Source organism: Giraffa tippelskirchi, chromosome 6 (genome assembly GCF_054371585.1).
Source record: "Giraffa tippelskirchi isolate mGirTip1 chromosome 6, T2T-mGirTip1v1.2.pri, whole genome shotgun sequence".
Classification (NCBI taxonomy): domain Eukaryota; kingdom Metazoa; phylum Chordata; class Mammalia; order Artiodactyla; family Giraffidae; genus Giraffa; species Giraffa tippelskirchi.
In genome coordinates, this window is record NC_137280.1 from 143,214,513 (window position 1) to 143,235,955 (window position 21,443).

At 40.5% G+C, this 21,443-nt stretch overlaps 1 protein-coding gene across 49 annotated transcripts in view; it reads left to right on the forward strand.

Moving 5' to 3' along the window:
* The window catches only part of LOC145510137 (uncharacterized), a 520,288-nt gene that overhangs the window by 248,085 nt on the left and 250,760 nt on the right, over positions 1-21,443 (forward strand). For 43 of the 49 annotated variants that reach the window (XR_014056762.1, XR_014056752.1, XR_014056755.1 and 40 more), the window contains one exon: positions 6,577-6,760. Coding sequence is in view for 1 of the 49 variants with exons in the window: in XM_081500587.1 (XP_081356713.1) it covers positions 6,577-6,584 (8 nt within the window). In the remaining 48 variants the exon portion in view is untranslated. Of the gene's footprint in view, positions 1-6,576; positions 6,761-8,948; positions 9,035-9,773; positions 9,912-21,443 lie in introns of all 49 variants that reach the window. The other 6 variants (XR_014056767.1, XR_014056773.1, XR_014056769.1 and 3 more) reach the window with 2 other exon arrangements.

Consider the following 21,443-nt stretch of genomic DNA (forward strand, 5'->3'; position numbering starts at 1 on the left):
AAGTAGGGGAGTCACTGGGCATGACATCAGCACCAGGTCAGCCAGGGTAATACTGGGGACAAGGGTCACTGTCCCCCAGCTGTGTAACCATCGCAAGTCAGGCCAGCAGGCCTTCATGCTGGTCAGCCTGCTTCCTGGACTCCTTCATTCTCTCTCCTGTGCTCTCCCTTCCTTTATTTTCCACAACAAGGCAATGGGATGTTTCCTTTCTGATATGGAAGGTTTCCTTCCTCTCGCCTTTTGTCATTTTATTACGCTCCAGAGAGTGTCCAACTCGGCTCTGATCTGAGAAGGCTGCCATAGATTTCCTACATGCCACCAATTCCTTTTCCAGGGAGCTGGCAGCCTCTCTTCTGGGCATGGCCTGGCCCAAGGAGCCCTGGTTTTCTGTTTATAGATTTCTGGTGTGACATGAGGCTTATCATATCAGAATTCTCAAGGCCAATGTTTCCCCAAATTACTATTAATGAAAACTCATTTCATGAGTACTGTGTTTAATGAGGGCAGTGTGTCTTCAGCCAGCATTTTTAAAGATTGCTTTTGCTTGATTTGAAGGAATGATATTTTTTTAAACTCCTTTGTTTTAAATTGAGAGGAAAAATAAAATGGACAGTAGATTAAGAAGATAAATAGGGGGGAGCAGGATTGAAAAGACTAATTTTAGCAATCTTCAGTGGCAGATAGGAGATGACAGGCCTCCAGTTGGTAAGACAGCGAAGTGAGGCAACTAAGGGTCAGAGAATGCTGGACACTAGCAAAACTGAGAGGGGCCAGAACATAGTTACCCTTGTATGATATCCTATGTCTTCTAGAAATACTATCAGGAATAATAGCCTGAACAGTCCTGCTGTGTCTCATCAACATTTTGAACAGGGGTCAACAAACTGCCATCTGCCTCCTGTTTTCATAAATAAAGTTTTATTGGAGCAGAGCCATGCCCATTCCTAATCGTCTAAAGTTGTTTTTACTCTGCACCAGCAGAATAGTTACAGCAGACCATATGGTTCATAACACCCAAAATATGTGCTATCTGCTCCTTTACAGAAAGTTTGCTGACCCCTGACCTAAACTTTTGTATCCTCTAGAGCACTACTTTATAAACTTTCCCCCTTGGCAGCAGAGTGCATTTTTGTAAAGACTATTTTAAATGTAGACACTCATGAAAAAGATATGGGGTGATATGTGGAGGGATAGGAGTCACGGAGCCCACAAGCTCAGCTTTTCCCGATTCCCCTCCTCCAGTGGTGCTCCAGAACTCAGGGACTCATGGAATATCGTTTGAAAATCACTCAGCACACATTGCTTCCTGAGGACAGGATACCACTTTAGTTTTTTATGTGCCTATTTTATGACTGACACATAAAATATACTCAAGATAACTATGGTGGATGAGTGAAGGAGTTAAATGCCTTCATTCCAGATCCCAAGTCCACATGGCTACTGTCAAATCTCTCTGTGTCATCTAAACTACCACCAAGAGTGATTTATGCCCACTGCCTTTTTTCCTCATACCCTCACATAGTTGGTTTCTGACTTTAGCCCCATCACTCTGCTGAAAGTATTGTTATTGAGGTGTCCAATGATATTTTTTTAAGATTTTTTTTAATGTGGACCATTTGAAAAATCTTTTTTACAACGTTGCTTCTGTGCTATGTTTTGGTTTTTTGGTTACAAGGCATGTGGGATCTTAGTTCACCAACCAGGGATTGTATCTGCACCCGCTGCATTGAAAGGCAAAGTCTTAACCACTGGACTGCTAGGGAAGTCCTCCAACCCCCACAGTGATTGATAGTCTTAACTTCCACAGTCCTGGATTTTCATCAGTTCCTATTTTCTAGTGATATGCTGAATATTTGACAGTTTGAATCTCCCTATACCCAGCCTCTTGTTATACCATAATCTCCTGAGTTTTTTTGGTCTCTCTATGAACTTGGATTCCCTGTCTCTGAAATGTGCTCTGTTTTCTCTGACCTTAAATGATGGCAGACTTGTGGCATTGACATCACCTCAATTTAAATCTAACTGTTGAGTACTCACAAGTCACTACTTTCTAACTTTCAGACTCATTTATCTAATCCTCTGCCAGATAGCTTCACTTGTTACCCCAGACACAACCCATCTCAATCTGAATTCTTCGTGGTTGTCGTTAGTTGCTTCCTCATCAGTATTCTTTCTTTCACTTGATAACACCATCACCTGACCAGTTTTTGTCAACTTCAGCCCTGCAACTATGGCATTTCAAACCAAACTCCAAAATTATACTCGTTTTGTGGTCAAAGGATTTCTTGATTCCATCCCCTTACTCCATCTCTTATCATCTTTCTTAACTGGTCTGCTGAAGTTTATAGCATAACCTGTTCTTCACTGTGCAGCTACAGGGATTATATCTCTCACCTCTCCCTTGATACTTCCACACTACATACTCTAAATAGCTTCCCAGTGCACATGGCATAAAGGTCAAAATCCATGAATATGGTTTCAAGGCACTGCAAGGGCTGGTCCCTGTTTGTCTCTCCGATATAATTATGCCTACATTTTTTCACTCACTGCCTCTTAGCCACACTGGTCTTTTTTTCAGTCAGGTAAACCAGGCTCCTTCCAACCAAGGAGCCTTTATTCATGTTATTTCGTCTGCCCTGTATGGTGTTCCTTACATAACTCCTTTTCATCCTGTGAGTCTTAGCTAAAACACCAATTTCTTGGAGATGCTACTTTCCTTGGTCAAATCATGTGTAGCCATCATGGATTCCTAGGCCATCACAAAATTCTCCTTCCTAACTCTTGTCATGATCTTCCCTGGTGGCTCCAGTGGTAAAGAATCTGCCTGCAATGCAGGGGACCTGGGTTTGATCCGTGGATCAGGAAGATCCCCTAGAGAAAGAAATGGCAACCCTCTCCAGTATTCTTGCCTGGGAAATCCCATTGACAGAGGAGCCTGGTGGGCTACAGTCCATGGAGTCACAAAAGAGTCAGGCACAACTCAGTGACTAAATAGCAACAAATTCTTGTCACAGCTGTATTTCACACTTACGATTATTACTTGATGTGTATCTCCACTCACTAGACCCTAACCACCAAGAAGGCAGGAACCATGTCTGATTTTGCTCTTCCACATATCTGGTGGCTACCCTAGTTCTGTATTATCTATAGTCTCTAGCACAGGGCTGGCACCTGAAATTGTTAAATGAATGAAATTGCATCCCTTCATCCAGAGTTGTTTCTGTTAAATCATCGAGTACATTCTACCTGAAAGACGCACCAGACCTATCCCTGCCTGCTGTTAAATTGGTCCTCATTGGCTGCAAGATAAAGTCAAGCCTCACACTATGCAAGCCCTGTCCTGATTTTGACCTTTCTCTAGACTCATCTCCTGCCCTCATTGCTGGGCATTTTATACTCCAGCAACCCTGACCCACTTCCTGTCTTCAGCATACTATGTCCTTCCTTGCTTTTGTCATACCTGTAGGCCTTTGCTCCTTGAATAGGCTTCATGAAGATTCACAGATTGTTAACATTTAAGCACATTTGTTCTCCATCCTGTCTCTCTCTCTATGTGTGTGTGTATGTGTCTCTCTCTGTGTCTCTGTCTCTCTGTATGTGCACTACGAGACACATTTGAGAATAAGTTGAAACCATCAATGGCACTTCACCCCCGAGCATTTTGGGAGCTATCATCTAAGAATAAGGTTAACATAATTATCACACTTGGGAAATTTAGCATTAATATAATACTGTTGTACAGACAAAATTCGTATTTCACAGTGGTCCCAGTAATGAGCCTTATAGCCTCTGGTTTTGTTTTGTGCTATCTCATTCATACCCCTCCCCACATTCTACCTCTGGTTTCCTGACTCGACCTCCTCATCTCCACACTGATTTCAGGAAGGGTAGAGATTGCAGCTGTACATCAAAGCTCGTTTCTCTTCCTGAGCAAACAGCTTGACTTCATTTCTGAGTCTCCTTTGAAATTAGGTGTGTGATTATTGACCAAGTTCTAATGGCAGTGATGGGTACAATGTCAGGGTCAAGATTTTTAAGAAGTAGCAAGATTTTATCCATGATCTTTTGCCAGTTGAGTGCAGTCAGTGAAGACAAAGCTCTAGGGAACAGTGAAGCCACAAGATATAAAGAAACCTGTGTCCTCAGATCACTGGATGGAATCTCATGCCAACCAGGGACACCACCTGCCTTGTGTTGTTAAGTGAGCAGAAATACACTTCTATTATATTAGAGCTTTTACGTAATTGGGGATCTATTTGTTAGAGCAGCCAGTGTCACCAAATGAGGTTAATGATCATTCTATGGAAAAGGGGCTATTGCAATCTTCTTGTTCAGCAAGTCTTATCTCAGGAGACAATGAGAAGTAAGGGGGAAGGTTTGACTTCACAGACTGGAAAAGAAAAACAGATGGTTGTCAGAGCTTTTGCTTTGAGGCAGAGAAGCATGCAGGAGCACAGGACATGGAGGCCTGGGTTCCAGATCTCTGTGTTCCAATGTGTGTTTTCTGATGTCTAATTATGCCTTTTTTGCAATTAGAGTCCACTGAAGTTTTAAATAGCAGCAGAGAAAATGGTCAACACGGGCTTTTCATAAGTGCAGAAGAACTAAGAAAATAAAGAAAATCCATGAAAGTTTGGTTTGACAGTATGAAAGTAATACGACTAAATAATTACAGCCATTATGTGAACTTCTCATTTTGTCTAATTACCACACAGCACAGTAAAAAGATTTATCATTAAATATGTCAGATTCGCTCTGTTGTTAATTTATTTGATCACAGCTCCAAACTTTGTTCTTGAACGTACAGTCTGCATTGTTTGTTAACATTGCTGCTCACAGCTTAAAAAACGAGAGGGAAACTTTCTACTCTACTGTCATAAACAGCTTTATGGCTGAGTAAAATTTAAGAACATTTTGTTGGTATCAAAATTTTATGGCTCTTGTTAGCTTGTTTTAATTTTCAGCTGTGTGGACTGAATTGAAAAGGTGCTGAGGAGTGAGAACTCTTGCTGAGCCAGGGATCTGAGACTTTTGATGAATCCTCTGGTCCAGCCAAAGCCTACCTTCTTCATGCAGCCAGTTAGACCACACTCGTGGTCAGTTGGATTAGCTGGGGTTTGCCAATCAATCTGACTTTGCTCCCAAGATGTCAACATCTCCATACATTTAATTAATTGCATGTATTACTGGCAGTATTACTTGTATATGTTAACTGCATAATAATTTACCAATGACATTAAAGTGTTCGGGCAGAGTTACTCTGTATAAGTAAAAATGGAAAATCTCACTCTCAAACACCAGCTGATGCTATAAAATAATAACAGCATCTGACACTTACTGGGCAGATACTGTGTACCAGGTACTGTTCTGTTTTACATCCTAACAAATCTTCACAACAATCCCATGAGGGAAGTAGAGTAGTTCACACTTCCTTACCTGAATTTTGAGATGATATAGAACTTGCCCCAAATCACAAAGCCTGGGTAACTGGGGCTATCTTGTAGATGAGGAAAGTAAACTCGTTTATCTTTTCTAGCTTCTCTCCATCACTTTTTCTCCTTGGTATATCAATAAGTATATAGTATACTCAGTATATGTATGTATATAGAATATATATATATTCAAAAATATATACCATGTGCTAGGTGCTGAGGACAACCCTATTTTCAACAAGCTTATGATTTACTTGGGAAAGACTGAACAATGAACTAGATCATTATAAGGCAATGGGATAAGTCTTCTGGTGGGAGGAGTATAGGATTTTGTGGGCCCTTCTAACCCAAATTTTGAGGGAATCAGGAAAGGCTTTCTGGAGGAAAAGGCATCTGTGCTAAGGCCTATAGAAGATTATTAAATATTTCTTGGAGGAAATAAACCAGGAAAAGGGCAGAGGTGAGAAAAGAGAGTGCCGGGCAATAGAAACAGCAGTGCTGAGTGGGCCAGGAGAAACTATTACATATAGCCTATTGACAGTACACTGACTTCACCAGATAATATTGAGTGATCCTTTCTAGACAGATTTCCCCTCCTTGTTACAGTGCCTGATTTTCTCGGTGTGGCAACTAACAAATATTTCTATCAATAAATCAATCACATTTATTACATATTTACATTAGAAGGCATTGGGTGGGTCATTGAGAAGAATTTTAAGAACTCTGAGACTCTACCTCTACCTTCAGAGAGTTTGCTGAGTGTGAAGTTGAGGCATTGTCAGAGGAAAAAGAAAAATTAAATAAAAATGCAAACATTTAAGTAAGAGGAAGAACGATTTGAGGATGAAATACTCAGGCTCTGGATTCAGACCCTAACTCTACCACTTTCTAGCGGTGCAACCTTGCACAGATTACTTACCCTTTCTGGGGTTCAGTTCACATCTATCAAATTAGAATAATAAAAGGTCCCTTTCCAGACTATGGTAGGGATTAAACAGTTAATTGCTGTACAGCACTTAAATACTACTCAGCTCAGAGCAAGCTCTCAATAAATGTTTTAGCCATTAAGATATTGTTATAATTAATTCACTCTGTAAATACTTGAATGCCTCCTCCATAATGTCTTTTGTACTTTTCATTTCAGGTCTCTGACTTCATGCCACACCTGCCACTACCCTAGTGCGAGTCTACTTTTCCACTGGATTCTGCTCTCAAGTCAGCATCATCATGCCAAAGAAGCATAAACCACAAGCTCTAGGGAAGCTGGCTGGTCTGGCTACAAGAAGGCCTCAAATTCTCCTGGGTACCTTCCTAAATCTCCTTGGACGGTATGTCTTACAACACTGTCAGGGTGGGAGGGACTGCTCTCTCCTGACCTCTCAGCTGTCTCTCTGCCTTTCTTAGCTTTCTGTTCTTGTTTGCTTGGTAGCTAATTGCATACCATCCACTGACATCTTTTACCATGTTGTGATATATTTTTATTTAGTATAATTTCTATTAACACCTAACATTTGTTGAGCCCTACAATGTGCTGGCAGGACTTGGCAACGGCCTTGCTTGGGGAAAAGAGGATTATTAAGTTAGGTTGAAACATCTTGTCCTAAACTATTATGGAGTGCATGCTCAAATAGAATCAGTAACTAGAAGCATATTTGCTTTAAAGAAAGAAACACTAAAATCGAGTCAATTTACTCATTAAAGAACAGGTAAGGATTTCTTATGTGGTGGTTTTGAAACAACAACACAAAAACAACTATTAATTATTTATTTACTTATTTGATGAATAATGTTGAGGATGTCTGCTATGTTTTCCAACACAGTGCCTGGTGAAATTGGGACCCCATTAATGACAAAGGATAGCAGGTTTGATGGTACTGGTGTAGAATGGTAGACAAGTTCATTTCAAGGCCATGGCAGGCCATTCAAATGAAACTGTCCAATCAAACAGTTGATGATTTCAGAGTGGAGCTGAAGGGAGTGGATGAGGAAGAAGTAGACTGAGGCATCCTTCCCAGGGGGGATGGTCACGCTTAAAATAAAAGTCTTCTGGTGTCAGAAGTCCCAGTGAGGGACACATGTTAACATGATGAGAAATAACGTCACTAGGACTACATATGCTTCTTTGACCAAGATGAAGGAAACTGACTGAGACTCAAGGGGCCTGGGGCCAGCCCCCAGCAGGCTTACCTTCAAGTCTCCTCTTCTGTCTTAATACATTGTGTGAATATTCCAGTTTACTCTGCAATATACAAATAAGAGTTTAAATTATTTCTGAGTAAAACTGACTCTATAGGATGACAAGGAGCATGTAGCCTGTGGCTTCACATAGGAACAAACTATCCCAGGCATACCCACATGGAAGGAAGCTTGTACTTTGGCTTAAGCAGTAGGGAGCATTCTTTTCACAGGTTTTTTTCCTTGTTGCTGCTTTTGTTGTTTTGGCAGAAATTTGATCGTCAGATTGGCTAGTCAGTTAACAGGAGAAACCTTAGAGGAGGGATTGGGACCTCATATGGGGATATTTTGTTGAGGCTAAGACCATCAGGAAAGGTCTGGTTGCTCGGTGAGTATATGGTGGAGGGAGTTGCCTGGGTGACGTCAGGTCTTCGGACCTTACGGGATGGAGTGAAGGGCTCTGGAAGGGAGAAAGAAGTGTTGGGAAGCTGAGTCTTGGCAATGCTTTTGACCATGAGTGAAAGGAGGGGAAGAATGCCTTGGGCTGGGTGATCAGGGCACTGTTTACTTTGGGACTCTGTGAATCGAGGACTCTAAAGTTCTCTGTAGGGCCATTAACAAGCTGAGAGTGAAACAGATTACCAGAACTTCAGTCCCACAGCTTATTTCTCTGACAGATTGGGTGCGATTTTTTCCCAAGATGGGGGTATTTCAAAAGCAGAGGAGGAAAGAGAGGCTGGGAAGGGGGAGGTGAGTGGGGAAGACAGCTGTCAGCTTCTGTGTGGCTCCAGGACAACTCTTGCAGATGTGGGGAGAGCAACAGTTGCCAATTCCCTGAGCCAAAGGCGATTCACCACATCCCAAAATTGGCGAGGGTCAAGGCAATCCGGATTAGACATGGGGATCCCAAGAGATTTTTGGACACAGAAGCTAGCTAGCCTCAGGATGGGTTCACTTTGCATGTGAAGGAACATCTCTCCTTGCACCATATTGAATCAATTTGATCAAAATTTGTAATGCAGACGAGTGTAATTAAATTGAAGATTTTAATTAGGCACAGTTTTGATGAAACTTAACGTGAGCCAGCAGGAATACTCTTGCTGTCTATTAAACGTAATCCTGCCTGGTGAAAAGCTCTTTAGTTGATGATCTTTAATACTGCCCAGCTCTCAGCTTCCTCACTGGTGTTCCAGTCAGCATGGAGGAGGATGGAAGATGGGGAAGGGATCGGGGGGAGGGAGGGAGGAGTGGGACATACAACCCTCAGGGAGGCATCTCTTTCAAAGTATTGTTGGTGCTAAGCTTTCAGTGTACCCAATTATTTGCTTTTCATCTGTCCAGGTGGAGAAATGGTGAAGAGTGACGTTGAGAGCTGTTTCAGAGTAATGAGTCAGGCAGAGAAGGCAGGGCTGCCTATTGGCTGAGAGGTACCTCTCCTGGCTTTTTTTTACTAATCAATTCAGCCTCTCAATTTTGCTTCACAAAGCTTAAATCTTGCACTGGCCTCCCAGTAGAAAAACCAGAAAGAAGGCTTCTGGGATCAGAGATCTGCAAAGAACCCTCAGCCTGCCATTTTGCCATTACTAATATTTTGGATATTAGTTAACACTGCATCGCTAAACGAATGGCAGAATGAACAGACTGATAAATGATTCGCTCAAGAACTCTGTTGAGAAAGAGGAGCTAAAAAGTATGGGCCAGCAATGGCTGCTGCCTTTCTACAAAATGTGCTTGAACTTCAAAGAGAAATTCTCCCTTCCTTCCTCAATTGTCCTTTTCTTCCTTTATCCAGCCAGTATTTACTGAGGCCTCACTGCAGCAAACATTCTACCAGGAACTGTGTATTTGATGGGAATACATAAGAGTCTGAGCTCTCTACCCTCATGGAGTTAAGAGACTAGTGAGAGAGACAGGCAGTGGGCACATGTTTAGGACTCATGAGAAGCCCTGAGAAGGAGTAACAGACAAGTCATACTTTGGTTTAGGTCAGGGATCAGCAAACTGCAGCTGAGAGGCCAAATCTGCATGTTGCCTATTTTTGTAAATAAAGTTTTATTGAAACACAGTCACACATATCATTTACATATTGTCTATGGATGCTTTTGCTACAAAAACAGAGTTGAGGGCCTGCACACCTTAATATATTTCCTGTTTGGCCCCTTACAGAAAATGTGTGCTGAATCTTAGCTGAGCAGAGCAAACCTCTTGGAAAAGAGACTTAACTCAGGCTGGAGGAGGAGCCTTTGAGGAGTTGAATACATTGGGAAGAGCAGGAGTGATGACCTTGCAACGGGGAGGAGTCAGGTGTGTTCAAGGACCTGGAGGAAAGTCCATTTGATTGGAAGGAGACAAGGCCTGGATGAGATGGTATAGAAAGGAAAACCTAGAAAGGGATTTGGATATGATTCTGAGTGCACTGAAACACCACTGGGGGATCGTTAGCAAATGTATGAGGTTCTGTAATATAGAGCCCTCTTTAAGAATCCTCTGACTCCAGTGGTCAGAGTGGCTTGGAGGAGAAACGGTCCCAGTTCCTGTTAAATAAAGCAGAAGATGGTAGTGGCTGGGATCAAGGTCATAGAAGTAGAGGTGAAGAGTCACGGCCAGATTTGGAATATATTTGGGAAGTAAGAGTCACAGGATTTAGAAATAAATGTGGAAGGGGGTGGTTAGGAAGAGAGAGGGATCAAGACTGATCTCCCCTAGGAGTTTGGCTAGAGTGACTGGGTAAATGGTGGTACCATTTGCTGGGGTTGAGAAGATTGGACTTGGAGAGGAAAAGGTTAGGTGGAATGATTTAAGAGTTCAGTACTTTTCAGCATTCTTAAAATTGAGATTCGTATGAGATGCCAACTAGAGATGACAAGGAGACAGTTGGATATATGACCCTAAAGTCCAGATGAGAGGCTCACAATGGAGATAGGAATTTGTGAGTCATCGGCACATAGATGCTTTTTAAGCTCACCTAGGGTGGGAGGTAAAGAGAAAAAAAAAAAAAAAATAGGACCTTTGACTGATGATTTTCTGCAGACTGCTTAGCTTTAGCTTGGCCTGTTACTCATTGATATTTATCAAAGCTTTAGGCTAAGGGTAAATTACTGAAGAGACTTAATTAAGGAATATGCAGAAAGAAATGCAATGAGTTAGGCTAAAGCATATGCAGTTACTCTGAGATGAGGCCCCTCCAAATGTGGTATCAAATGGGGGGCCTTATATCTTTTTGTATACTGAAAATATTGGTAGTGTATGCATTCTTGAATGTTGCATGAGAGATTTACTCTTCAGAATACTTATACATCCTTTAAGTTGACTGAGAGTTAAGTTTTTAACAGTGGTTTTTTCCAGTCACAGCTTCCCAGCAGAGTCATTTAACCAGCTAGTTAAAAATGTGAATTCCCCAGGCTCCCACCCCAAGTGATTTGTTATATCTGTGGTAAGTTCCCAGGAATCTGTTTTCAATGAAGACCCCAAGAAATCCTAATATGGAAAACCTATGGTTTGGCATTTGGTAACCACAATCTACATAGATATTTCAAAGGCAAACTTGAGATTGTGCCACTCAAATAACCATGTCTTCTTAAACTAACAAAGATCCAAATAGGTGAGGTTGTGACAGGATGTAAATATTGTGCTTATATATACAATGAAATTACTGAGTTTCTTCCTCTTGCTTTCTCTTTCTCAACACCTTGCCAAGGCTTGAGGATCTTAGTTCATATCAACACATGTATACAACACACAAGCACACAAATAATGTTTCTCCGTCTCTTTCTTTCTCTCTTCCTCTTGCGCATATGCACACCTGTGTGCACACATGCTTCTGTTTATCTTTGCCAACACTGCCTTGGTTCATGTCCTCCTCATCTTACAATCAGACCATTGTAATAGTTTCCCAACTCACAAGATAGGACCTTGAAGGAATCAGATTTATGAAAGATATCTCCAGAAGCAATTTGGAAGATAAACTCGAGCTAGCGTTGATGGGACTGGCAAGGCAAGCAGTTGAACTAAGAGAAAGGAAGGTGTAAAGTGGGCCCTTGACAATTCATTGAGAATTTTTTTCCCCTCTTTCCTTGTTGTCAGTTTCTCAATAAGCTGAGCTCTTGAGGTGATCAGTATGCCTACCTATAGCAGCCCAATTTCCACTGTCTGATTTGCTGGTGGCTAGGAGAGCATATAGCTGAACTTATTAGAATTTTGTGAAAAACAAAATTCTGCATGGCACAAGAGTAACTCTCTTAGAGGGAAGTGCCTCAGTTTTAGTACATGGTCTTCCTGTAGTTTTGTACCTTGCTTCCTTTTGGGTTCTCAGTTGTGTTCTGATAATTTAGGTTATCAGACTACATACTAATCTTTAGACAATCAAGAAATGTGTGCTATATACACTAGTACATGCACCATGGTGTTCATGCACCATTCGTTGTCCTCATACTGATAATTAAAGTGAAGAACAATGAAGATAAGTGGTCATGAAAATTCATGGACAGTAGTAGGTCTCCTTATGGACACACTAAGTGTCCTTAACCTAGAGTCCACAGATGGGCTTAAAGCATTCCATGAGTCCTTGCTATGTTGCATATGATATGTATCCACATGCATGCGTATTCTTCTGGGCATAGTTTCCATAGTTTCACAAGATTCTCAAAGGTGCCTAAAACCCATAAGAATTAAGACTCACCAATGTAAAATATTAGGAAAGATTGAAGGCAACAGGAGAAGGGGGTGGCAGATAATGAGATAGTTAAATAGCATCACTGACTCAATAGACATAAGTCTGAGCAAACTCCAGGGGATAGTGAAGGACAGGAGTGCCTGGCATGCTGCAGTCCATGGGGTTGCAAAGAATCAGACACAGCTTGGTGACTGAACAACAACAATGTGATATATGTTTTTGTGCTTTTGTTTTTCAATGCCTGTCTTTAAAATTAGCATGTGAATCTTAAAAGGTTTTGAGAATTCGAATGATATCTATGCTTGATTCCCTTTTCCTCCAGTTTTCTCAAGAACGTCTGGACTTGCTCTGTGCATCCATTATTTTAGCCTCAAAGCCAAGGAGAGAGAAGGCAAAATCACTTCTAACAAGTACTGTAAATAAACCCGGCTTCTGCTGTATTAGATCACTGTAAAACAATTCCCTGAAGCCCAAGGGATTAAATAATAGGAGAAATTCTTTCCATAAAACCATGCAGATGATAGAAAATATTCTCACTATAGTAATTTACACAGATTACTTCATGACAAATTGTTTGTTTGAGCTGATCATGTTGATTACTGAACTGCAGATTTTCTCCTGAATTTGAAAATGTTGCAAATGCATTGTGTGGCCCAGGGCTTTTGTTTACTGACTCACCAGCATGCAAATAAACTTTAAGAAATACCTGGTGATCTTAAAGTCAGAATGAGTATGTTTTGCTTACAAAACAGTTGTCTTCAATCTTCTATGTCAACATGGAGAAATTGCCAGGGCTCATTTAACAGTTTTTGGTCAGTGCTGCCATCATAGTCTTCTGAGAAAAGGACATGTGATACCCCTTGGTAGGGAATGGCTTTGGTGTCTTCATCTCACCTCCATCTTCCTCCGTCTCCAACCTGTTCTTCCCCATGTATTTCCATCTCATTAAATGATATTCATTTAGAGAGGAAACTATGAGCACCGTTTGAACTCCTCTCTCCTCATAGCCTTCTCCTAAGTTCTGTTGAGCTTACTCCCATCTTCTCATATCTCTCCATTCCCTTTGGTTCAGGACACCAAAATCTCTCGTCTGGATGACAGCTATGGTTTCTAACTGGTCCCCCTCACTCTAACCTGTAACACCTTTACTCCAATAAGGTATCTTTTTCAGGTGTCTAGATGCCACGTGCCCATCTATCTATTGAGCATAGTGTGGAAAGTGTAGTATTTCACATATTTGTTCATTCCATCCCAGGCTACATTTTATCATCCATCTGGAATAGAGCCCACTTTTCCACTGCAAGTTGTGGCCCTATGGAATCCAATTTGAGTCCATACCCTAAGGATTTAATCACCGGTTTCTGTGATTGAATAGCAAGAGGTTTAGAAGACTCAATTCAAGAAAGTCCCTCTTTAATAGCAATAATTTTTTGATTGCTATTCACAGTCTTCTTTTTTTCCTCTGGGGGATCTCTTTCATTCTCCGAGGCCCTGGTGAGGTTGTCCATTACAGTGTTTCAGCCCCACAGTAGGAAACACCTGTGACCCAGACTGGCCAATCTACCTTACCCTGACCTCCTGGGCCTAGTACAGGCTTGTGTCTGGGCTTGGAACCAGACCAAGTCATTTAGAGCCTCCTGAGAGGCTTCCCAGGTGGCTCAGTGATAAAGAATCACCTGCCAATGCAGGAGAGTTCGGTTTGATCCCTTGGTGGGGAGGATCCCCTGGAGAAGGAAATGACAATCCACTCCAGTATTCTTGCCTGGGAAATCCCATGGACAGAGGAGCCTGGTGGGCTACAGTCCATGTGGTTGCAAAGGGTTAGTTGCAACTCAAGCGACTGAGCACACACACGAGATTGATAATTGAACGTAGACGAAGAGAAATCCTCTTTCCTTTGAGGATGCAAAGCTCAAAGGTTGTAGGTGTATGGCAACTGGTAGCCATTTTGTCACTGATGAGATCTTATCTTCAAAATGTAGTCAACAAAGGAAACTGATAACAGTGGTGGCAGTGGTGGTGATAACATTTAATGAAATCCAGCCATATGCCAAGAACTAATCTAAATGCTTTACATATATTAACTCATTTACTCTTCATAGAGCTTATACTTAATAATCATTATTATAATTGTTGTTGCTATTTTTATCATCCCTATTCCACAGATGAGAAAACTGTGATATTTAGTGGTTAAATAAGTCCAGGTTTAAAAAGTTCCTGAGTGGGGAAGGCACAATTTGAGCCCAGACAACCTGGCTCCTGAGCCTGTGCTCTCAACCATTTCACTCTGCAGCCTCTAGCACTATTGACAGAACAGGATAGGGAGAAGGAAGGGGAGGAGGAGAAGGAGGCAGAGGGGGAGGAGAAGAAGGAGGAGGAGGAGAGGAAGAAGGAGAAGAAAAGGAGAGAGGGAGGGGAGGGGGAGACAGAGAGGAAGGAGGAAGAGGAGAGGGAGAAGGGGAAGAGGGGAGGAGGAGGATACATGGGCCCCTAGGACATTGCTGAAGTTCTTGGATCCTAAACCTGGGGTTCCGGGATGCCTAGTGGTAACCCAGTACGCTATTTTTTTTTTCAAGTCAGTTTGAATTGTGTTTCTATCCCCTGAAACTTGCCTAAAATATTATGCCTCTCATCCTTTCTGATTCTGTCTCTTGTCTTACCACTTTGCCTTAAATGATAATAACTTAAAAAATGAAATTAGAACATGGTAGAAATTTGGAGAATATAAAACGATAACACAAAGAAATCTTAAGTGAAAATGTCATAACATTTGCATGTGATACAACCAATACACAATTATTATTTTTGTTTTCTTCCAGTCATTTTTTTCTATCATTTATGCAAAGAGTCAGACATGACTGAGCGACTGAACTGAACTGAACATATACACGTATACACATATAAGGTTGTACGTATGTTTCTTATCTTTACTTTTTCTCTTGACACTACATTAGGTACATTCCACCGTGATATATATTTTTTAAATTTTTTATTTTTAACAATTATTTTTTATTAATTTATTTTTTATTGAAGGATAATTGCTTTACAGAATTTTGCTGTTTTCTATCAAACCTCAACATGAATCAGCCATAGGTATACATATATCCCCTCCCTTTTGAACCTCCCCCCCATCTCCCTCCCCATCCCACCCCTCTAGGTTGATACAGAGCCCCTGTTTGAGTTTCCTGAGCCATACAGCAAATTCCCGTTGGCTATCTATTTTACATATGGTAATGTAAGTTTCCATGTTACTCTTTCCATACATCTCACCCTCTCCTCCCCTTGCCCCATGTCCATAAGTCTATTCTCTATGTCTGTTTCTCCATTGTTGCCCCAGGTTATATATTTTTGAAAGCATGACATGACCTTAATGGAAGCATAATGTGCATGTGTGGGTGGGTATGTCTGTCCATTGACGTCTCTGTGCTTCCTTGTGCTTTTCATCTTTCCTGAGTTAACCTTCTGCTCTAGAATCAGGAAGGATATCAAGGGCTGTGGAGTCAGGCTTGGCTTCTTCCTGTATTCCTTGGCCTATGTCTCAGTGTTCAGGGATTTGATGACCAGCCCTATACCCCACATCAGCCCCTGCCACAGCTCGACCTTCCAGCCAAGAAGGAGACTGTCAGAGATGTTGGAAGCAGAGGCCATCTTGCTGCTGTTTATCCCTCTGCCCATGAGCCAGGAGGGTTCTGCAGCCATCAGACTGGGAATCAAGACACACTCAGGAAAAGGTCTAAGCCTCTTCACAGATCAGCAAGCAGAACAACAAGATGGCTTGGCAGTTCCAGGCATGATTTATTTTAAGGCACGCAGAGTTACCAGTTAGCACAGTAAGAAACCTCTTGTTCCTGCCTTTTTAACTCCACACATCAATAACAATTTGCTTGGCAAAACCCCGGGTGCTGGACCTAAATATGCAAACCACTGGGGAGAACCAAAAGGATAATGTTGAGAAATTAGATTTAAAATACCAAATAAACTCTTTTTACCATATCCCTCTCAGTTAGTGCTATATAAAGCCTCATAACATTTATGAAGCATTAAATGCCACATAAATGACTAGTTATTGGTGAGTAGATGAAAAAAAGAGAAGGTGAATGAAGGAGTAAAATTAGCACAACTGTATATGATGCAGATGTCAGTCTTCTATTTGCTAAATCTCTGGATGTTAATCCACTGTGAACAGTGGTGGATTAAGAAGATAGTCTTTAAATCCTGCAAAAGGTACCAAAGGCAAAGGCTAGAGACAGAAGGAATGTTAGGTAGTCTACAACCAAGAAGAACATGAAGCCAAGCCAAAGGAATTCAGAACATCATAGTCATTCCAAGTCAAGTATTGATGTAACCACAAAAGTAGAAGCATCTACTCATCCATCCATTCATCCATATTTCATTATCTATCTGTTATACTACTGCTATCACAACTATTAATTATTCAACTTTGAACTTACTAATTACTATCATATGTAGTAAATGAAAGCTAAGTTTTTGTCAGATATTTTACAAAATGTTTTATGAGTCATCTTCTTTAATCCTCATAATCATCCTTTGAAATGAGTTTTTATTTTACCTTAAATTGATGAGAAAACTATTTCAGAGAGTGTAAGTGATCTGTGGAGGGTCAAGCATAGAGCATGTGTCAGGCCCACAGACCCATCTCTCCAGCCATGATCTTCTCTGTATTATAGCTGTTGAGTCCCTGGCATGTATCAAGCTTTGAATTAGGACTGGGGCTACAAAGGAACCTTCAACAAGACCCCTACATCACTATTTCTGGGGTAGATGAAGCTGAAGTTGAAAAGCTTTGGAGTCAGAAGGGTGGTGTCCCAGAAGTTGTCACTGGAACACCCAAAAAACAGTCTGCACAGGATCATGATGACCTCAGAAAAGATATCTAACTCCACTTGGGTGAATTTGGGTTAACTCAACCTAGATCTCAAGAATGAGTCATATTCATGAGCTAGAGAAGTGGGAAATATACTCTAGGAGGGGGAAACAGCATAGGAAAAGACAATAATAATGATACAATACATAGATTAAAACATTGTGGAAATTTGAAAAATACACAAAAAAATCCACAAAGGAAAAATTTACTGAGAAGCACAAGAAATATGGCTATAGAAAATGAGTCAAAGTCCACATAGCAGAAGGGAAAGGATGTGGGAACCAAGATATCTTGTGTGCTAAGCTGTGCATGTTAGTATATACTTTATTGAAGCTGAGAGCCTGAGGGTACAAATGTACTAGTGTCATTGTGAAGTTAACAACTGGATAGCCAGACCCTCTCCTCATTAACCCCTACCTAAGTCTTCACCTCTCACCCTGCACCCCACCCTCATGGCTAGATCTCCTTATTTGCTTAACTTTTTCATGGCACTTAATACTGAATTATTGTATGAAATTTTTTGCTGCTTTACCAGTTTATTGCTTTTATTCCCACTAGAATATAAGCTACAGGAGAGCAGAGCTTATGTCCATGTTGTTTTATACATTTTCCTTAGTTGGTAGAATACTGTTTGGCATATGGTATTTGTCAAATAAATAAGTGAGCACAACAGAGAAAAAGAACAAGAGTCTACTAATGAGAGGGGGGAGTAATAAAGTCCTGTTATGGGCCAGGCTCCTATCACTCACCTGGGACTCATGGTTTCTCCCTAATCACTTTTGATTGGTTTAGAGTCAAAATCGCTTCTGTTGCCCTTGAATGATTTGGGTCCTAGCCCTGCTATCCAAATGCTTCTTTTTACCACCTTCAGATCCTGGCTGTCAAATTGCTTGCACTTGGTCAACCCTTCCCTCTCCTGTGCCCGTGGCAGACATTGCAAATCCAATCATGGCAATTTTTCTTGTAGTCTTAGAATCTTTGTCAATACCATACTCCAGACAGATGCTGCTAATCAATAGGAGGTGGTGTTAGAGATGACACTTACTTTTCATCCCGAGCATAAAAAAAAACTAAATAGATGTGAGAAGAAAGTGATGTAACTAGATACAAGAAGAAAAGGACCAATCTATATTCTGAGAAAATATTGTGAGCTTTATGTCTTCAGGCTTCCCCTCCAATGACAAATAGAATAGCTTAGAGACTATGTAGCACAGTGATTATGAACATAAACACTGATGTCAAGCTGACTGGGTTGCAGTCCATGTCTTACAATGTTCTAGCCATGTAGTTGTGAGCAAGTTTCTTGAGCCTCAGAGGTATTGTTATCTGTAAAACAGAACTAATAAACCTATCTAACTCATCAGATAGTTGCAAAGGGCACAATAAAATAATCCTTGTAAATCACCTAGTCCAGTGCCTAAGGCATAGTAAGTGTTTAATAAATATTAGTTATTTATTTTTTTTCTCAGAATTGACAAATTTATAAGCATAAAATTAACCAAGGGCTGGATCTTGAACTCCAGAAATATTTGAGCTGAAATCAGTCCCTTCCCTCTTAGGAACACAGAAGACAAGACCACTTTCCATGAAACTTCATCAAGTTTTCTGTTTCCCTTTTCTGATTTTTATTCATTCATATTTAAACCACCATTATAAAAACATTAAAGAAAATGTTTTAAACAATAAGCACTTAGCCATAATCACAGCCCTTTTACACAACTCATTTCATTTTCCCCATTCCTTTTCAGTCTTTTCTCAAGTGGAGGGTAATTTTTTAAAAAATGGCAATCTAGATCTTCCTGGTTTTATATTAATGCTCTGAGCCATGAGATTTTGTCTTTAGGTTTTTCTTCACTACTTTGTTGCCACATACAAGTCACATGGTCTCTCTCAGGCTTAGTGCTCCCATCTGTCAAATGAGGTAATAAAAGATGCATTGCTCACCTTATAGATTCGTTGGGTGGAGTATATGGGAAAATGAAAACAGAAATAATGTTTAAAAACAGTTGTCTCAGCCACTTCAGGGACTTCCCTGGTGGTTCAAATGGTAAAGAATCTGCTTGCAATGCAAGAGATCCAGGTTTGATCCCTGGGTCAGGAGATCCCCTTGAGAAGGAAATGGCAACCCACTCCAGTATTCTTGCCTAGAGAATTCCATGGACAGAGGAGCCTGGTGGGCTGCAGTTCATGGGGTTGCAAAGAGTCAGACACAACTGAGCGACTAACACTTTCACTTTTCAGCCACCTCAAAGGGGAATTATCTACAGGAGTGAATTAAATGATAAATGTGAAGAAGCTTATGTACAATGGTATTATTAAATGAGCAGGGGAGAGTCAAAATGTAAAATTAAAAGGAAATTAGGAAATAATTCTGTAAGTTGTGTAATTTGAAGTCCTTCAAAAATGATAATAAATCTTACTTAAGTTCCTTTTGGTGATTATGGCAAATTGTTGGATTTTCATATATAATTTATCTTCTTCTCTTTTCAATCAAACACATTAGATTCAACAGCAGTTTTTCCTCATAAGTAATACAATATCCCCCAAAGTCCTCAAATGTTTAGATAACCTGGTGAACAAAATGACCTATATGTTACACTAGGTGGGAAAGGAAAAACTGTCAAATTGAATTCACAGGAAAAAGTAGATAAGCGTACAAACTATATATGGAACCCCAGGTATCAACAGATCCTACATCTTTCTGGAGCTTCCTCAAAGGAATCCCCTCACAACAACAGATCAGTGAACAATGTTGAATTAGCTGAGGACCTCACAGGAGAGATGAAAGAGAGGGTTTAACCACAGTGAACAAACCTGAAATATTCTGCATCAGGCAATAAAATTTAAGTGATGTTGCAATAACAAACAGTCTCTGCATCTCAGGGTCTTAGCACAGCCAAAATTTGTTTCTCCCTCACATTAAATACCCAAAGTGTATCTACAGGGAGATTCTCCTTGGTGTGCTTCCTCAGGGAGAGAGACTGACAGAGTTTCTATCTTGATATGTGGTTCCATGATCACCTCAGCGAGGGGAAGAATACAATACCCATAAGTAACATGTATTTCTTCTCCTCTCTTCTGCTCACATTCCATTGACTGAAGCCAGTCACATGGTACACTTAACTTTAAAGGAAAATGTGACTGTGTGTATCTGGGAAGTAGAGGAAGAGATGTTTGGTACACAGCAGTAATGACCATCACTACTGCTTAGATATTCTTCATCCCTGAGGTCTTCCCAAGGAGGGCTGGAGAACAAGGGAAAATAAGAGAGGATTGGAAGGAATCCTTTTTTCCCTCCATTTCTTATTTGCAGTACTCAGTTTTCCTGGCTTATCTTTCCTTCCAGATCATTCACTGGCCTCTAAATTACCCAACCTTTTACCATGAAGAGAAATTTCACTGTAGCATATAGTGTTATTTCTCTTAAATTTTCCTAAATTTTCCATAAATCCATCACCAGCCTCAACTAATAAAAGAACCTTCCATTACCAGATCCCATCTTCTTCAGAAGGGTATGTATATGTGTTGGAGGCAATAAAAAAAAAAGGCATATTTTTTCAGATACATATTTATTGGTGAGTGGATATTTCTCTGTATTTCACACTAGCAAAGACTAAAGAGGACCAAGCAGTTCAGTTTTGAAGTAAAGAATGTGGGTCTGGGGCCAGGCAGTTATGGATGCAAATTTGGCTCCTTCACTGATCAACTGTGTGACTTTAAGGTAATTTCTTAGCTTCTTTAAGCCTCAGTATCCTAATCTGTAATATGAGGAATAATAATTCATATTTCTATGTAGAAATAACTTCTACATAGAAATAATTCTATTTCTACAAAGAGTTGTAATGATATTCTAATGAGGACAGTATCTGGCACATAGTAAGCGTTCAATAAATACTGGCTCATCTCCTCCTACAACCTGGAGTCCTTTTCTTTCCTTTTTTTTTCCCCAAGGGGAAAAATATCCATTATTTAAATGAATTGCAAAGAAGAGAATGGAGTGTGGCATTAGGAGTTCCTTTCTTAACCTTAAACTTTGTGGCTAGCACAGAAAACAATGGGACCATCATCTCCTAGGTGTATTTACTCTATTAAATCACAATATTAAGGATTCTTTGGTTAAAAGTGTCAGGAAACCAAGCACAAAATGTCCTAAAAACAAAATTAAACAAAAAGCCAGCTCATATGACTGAAAGACCAGGGATAGTAGGCTTCAGACACAGTTGAATCCTTTGCTTAAATAATTTCAACAGAGCTCTCCATCTGTTTTCTTTATTTTCTT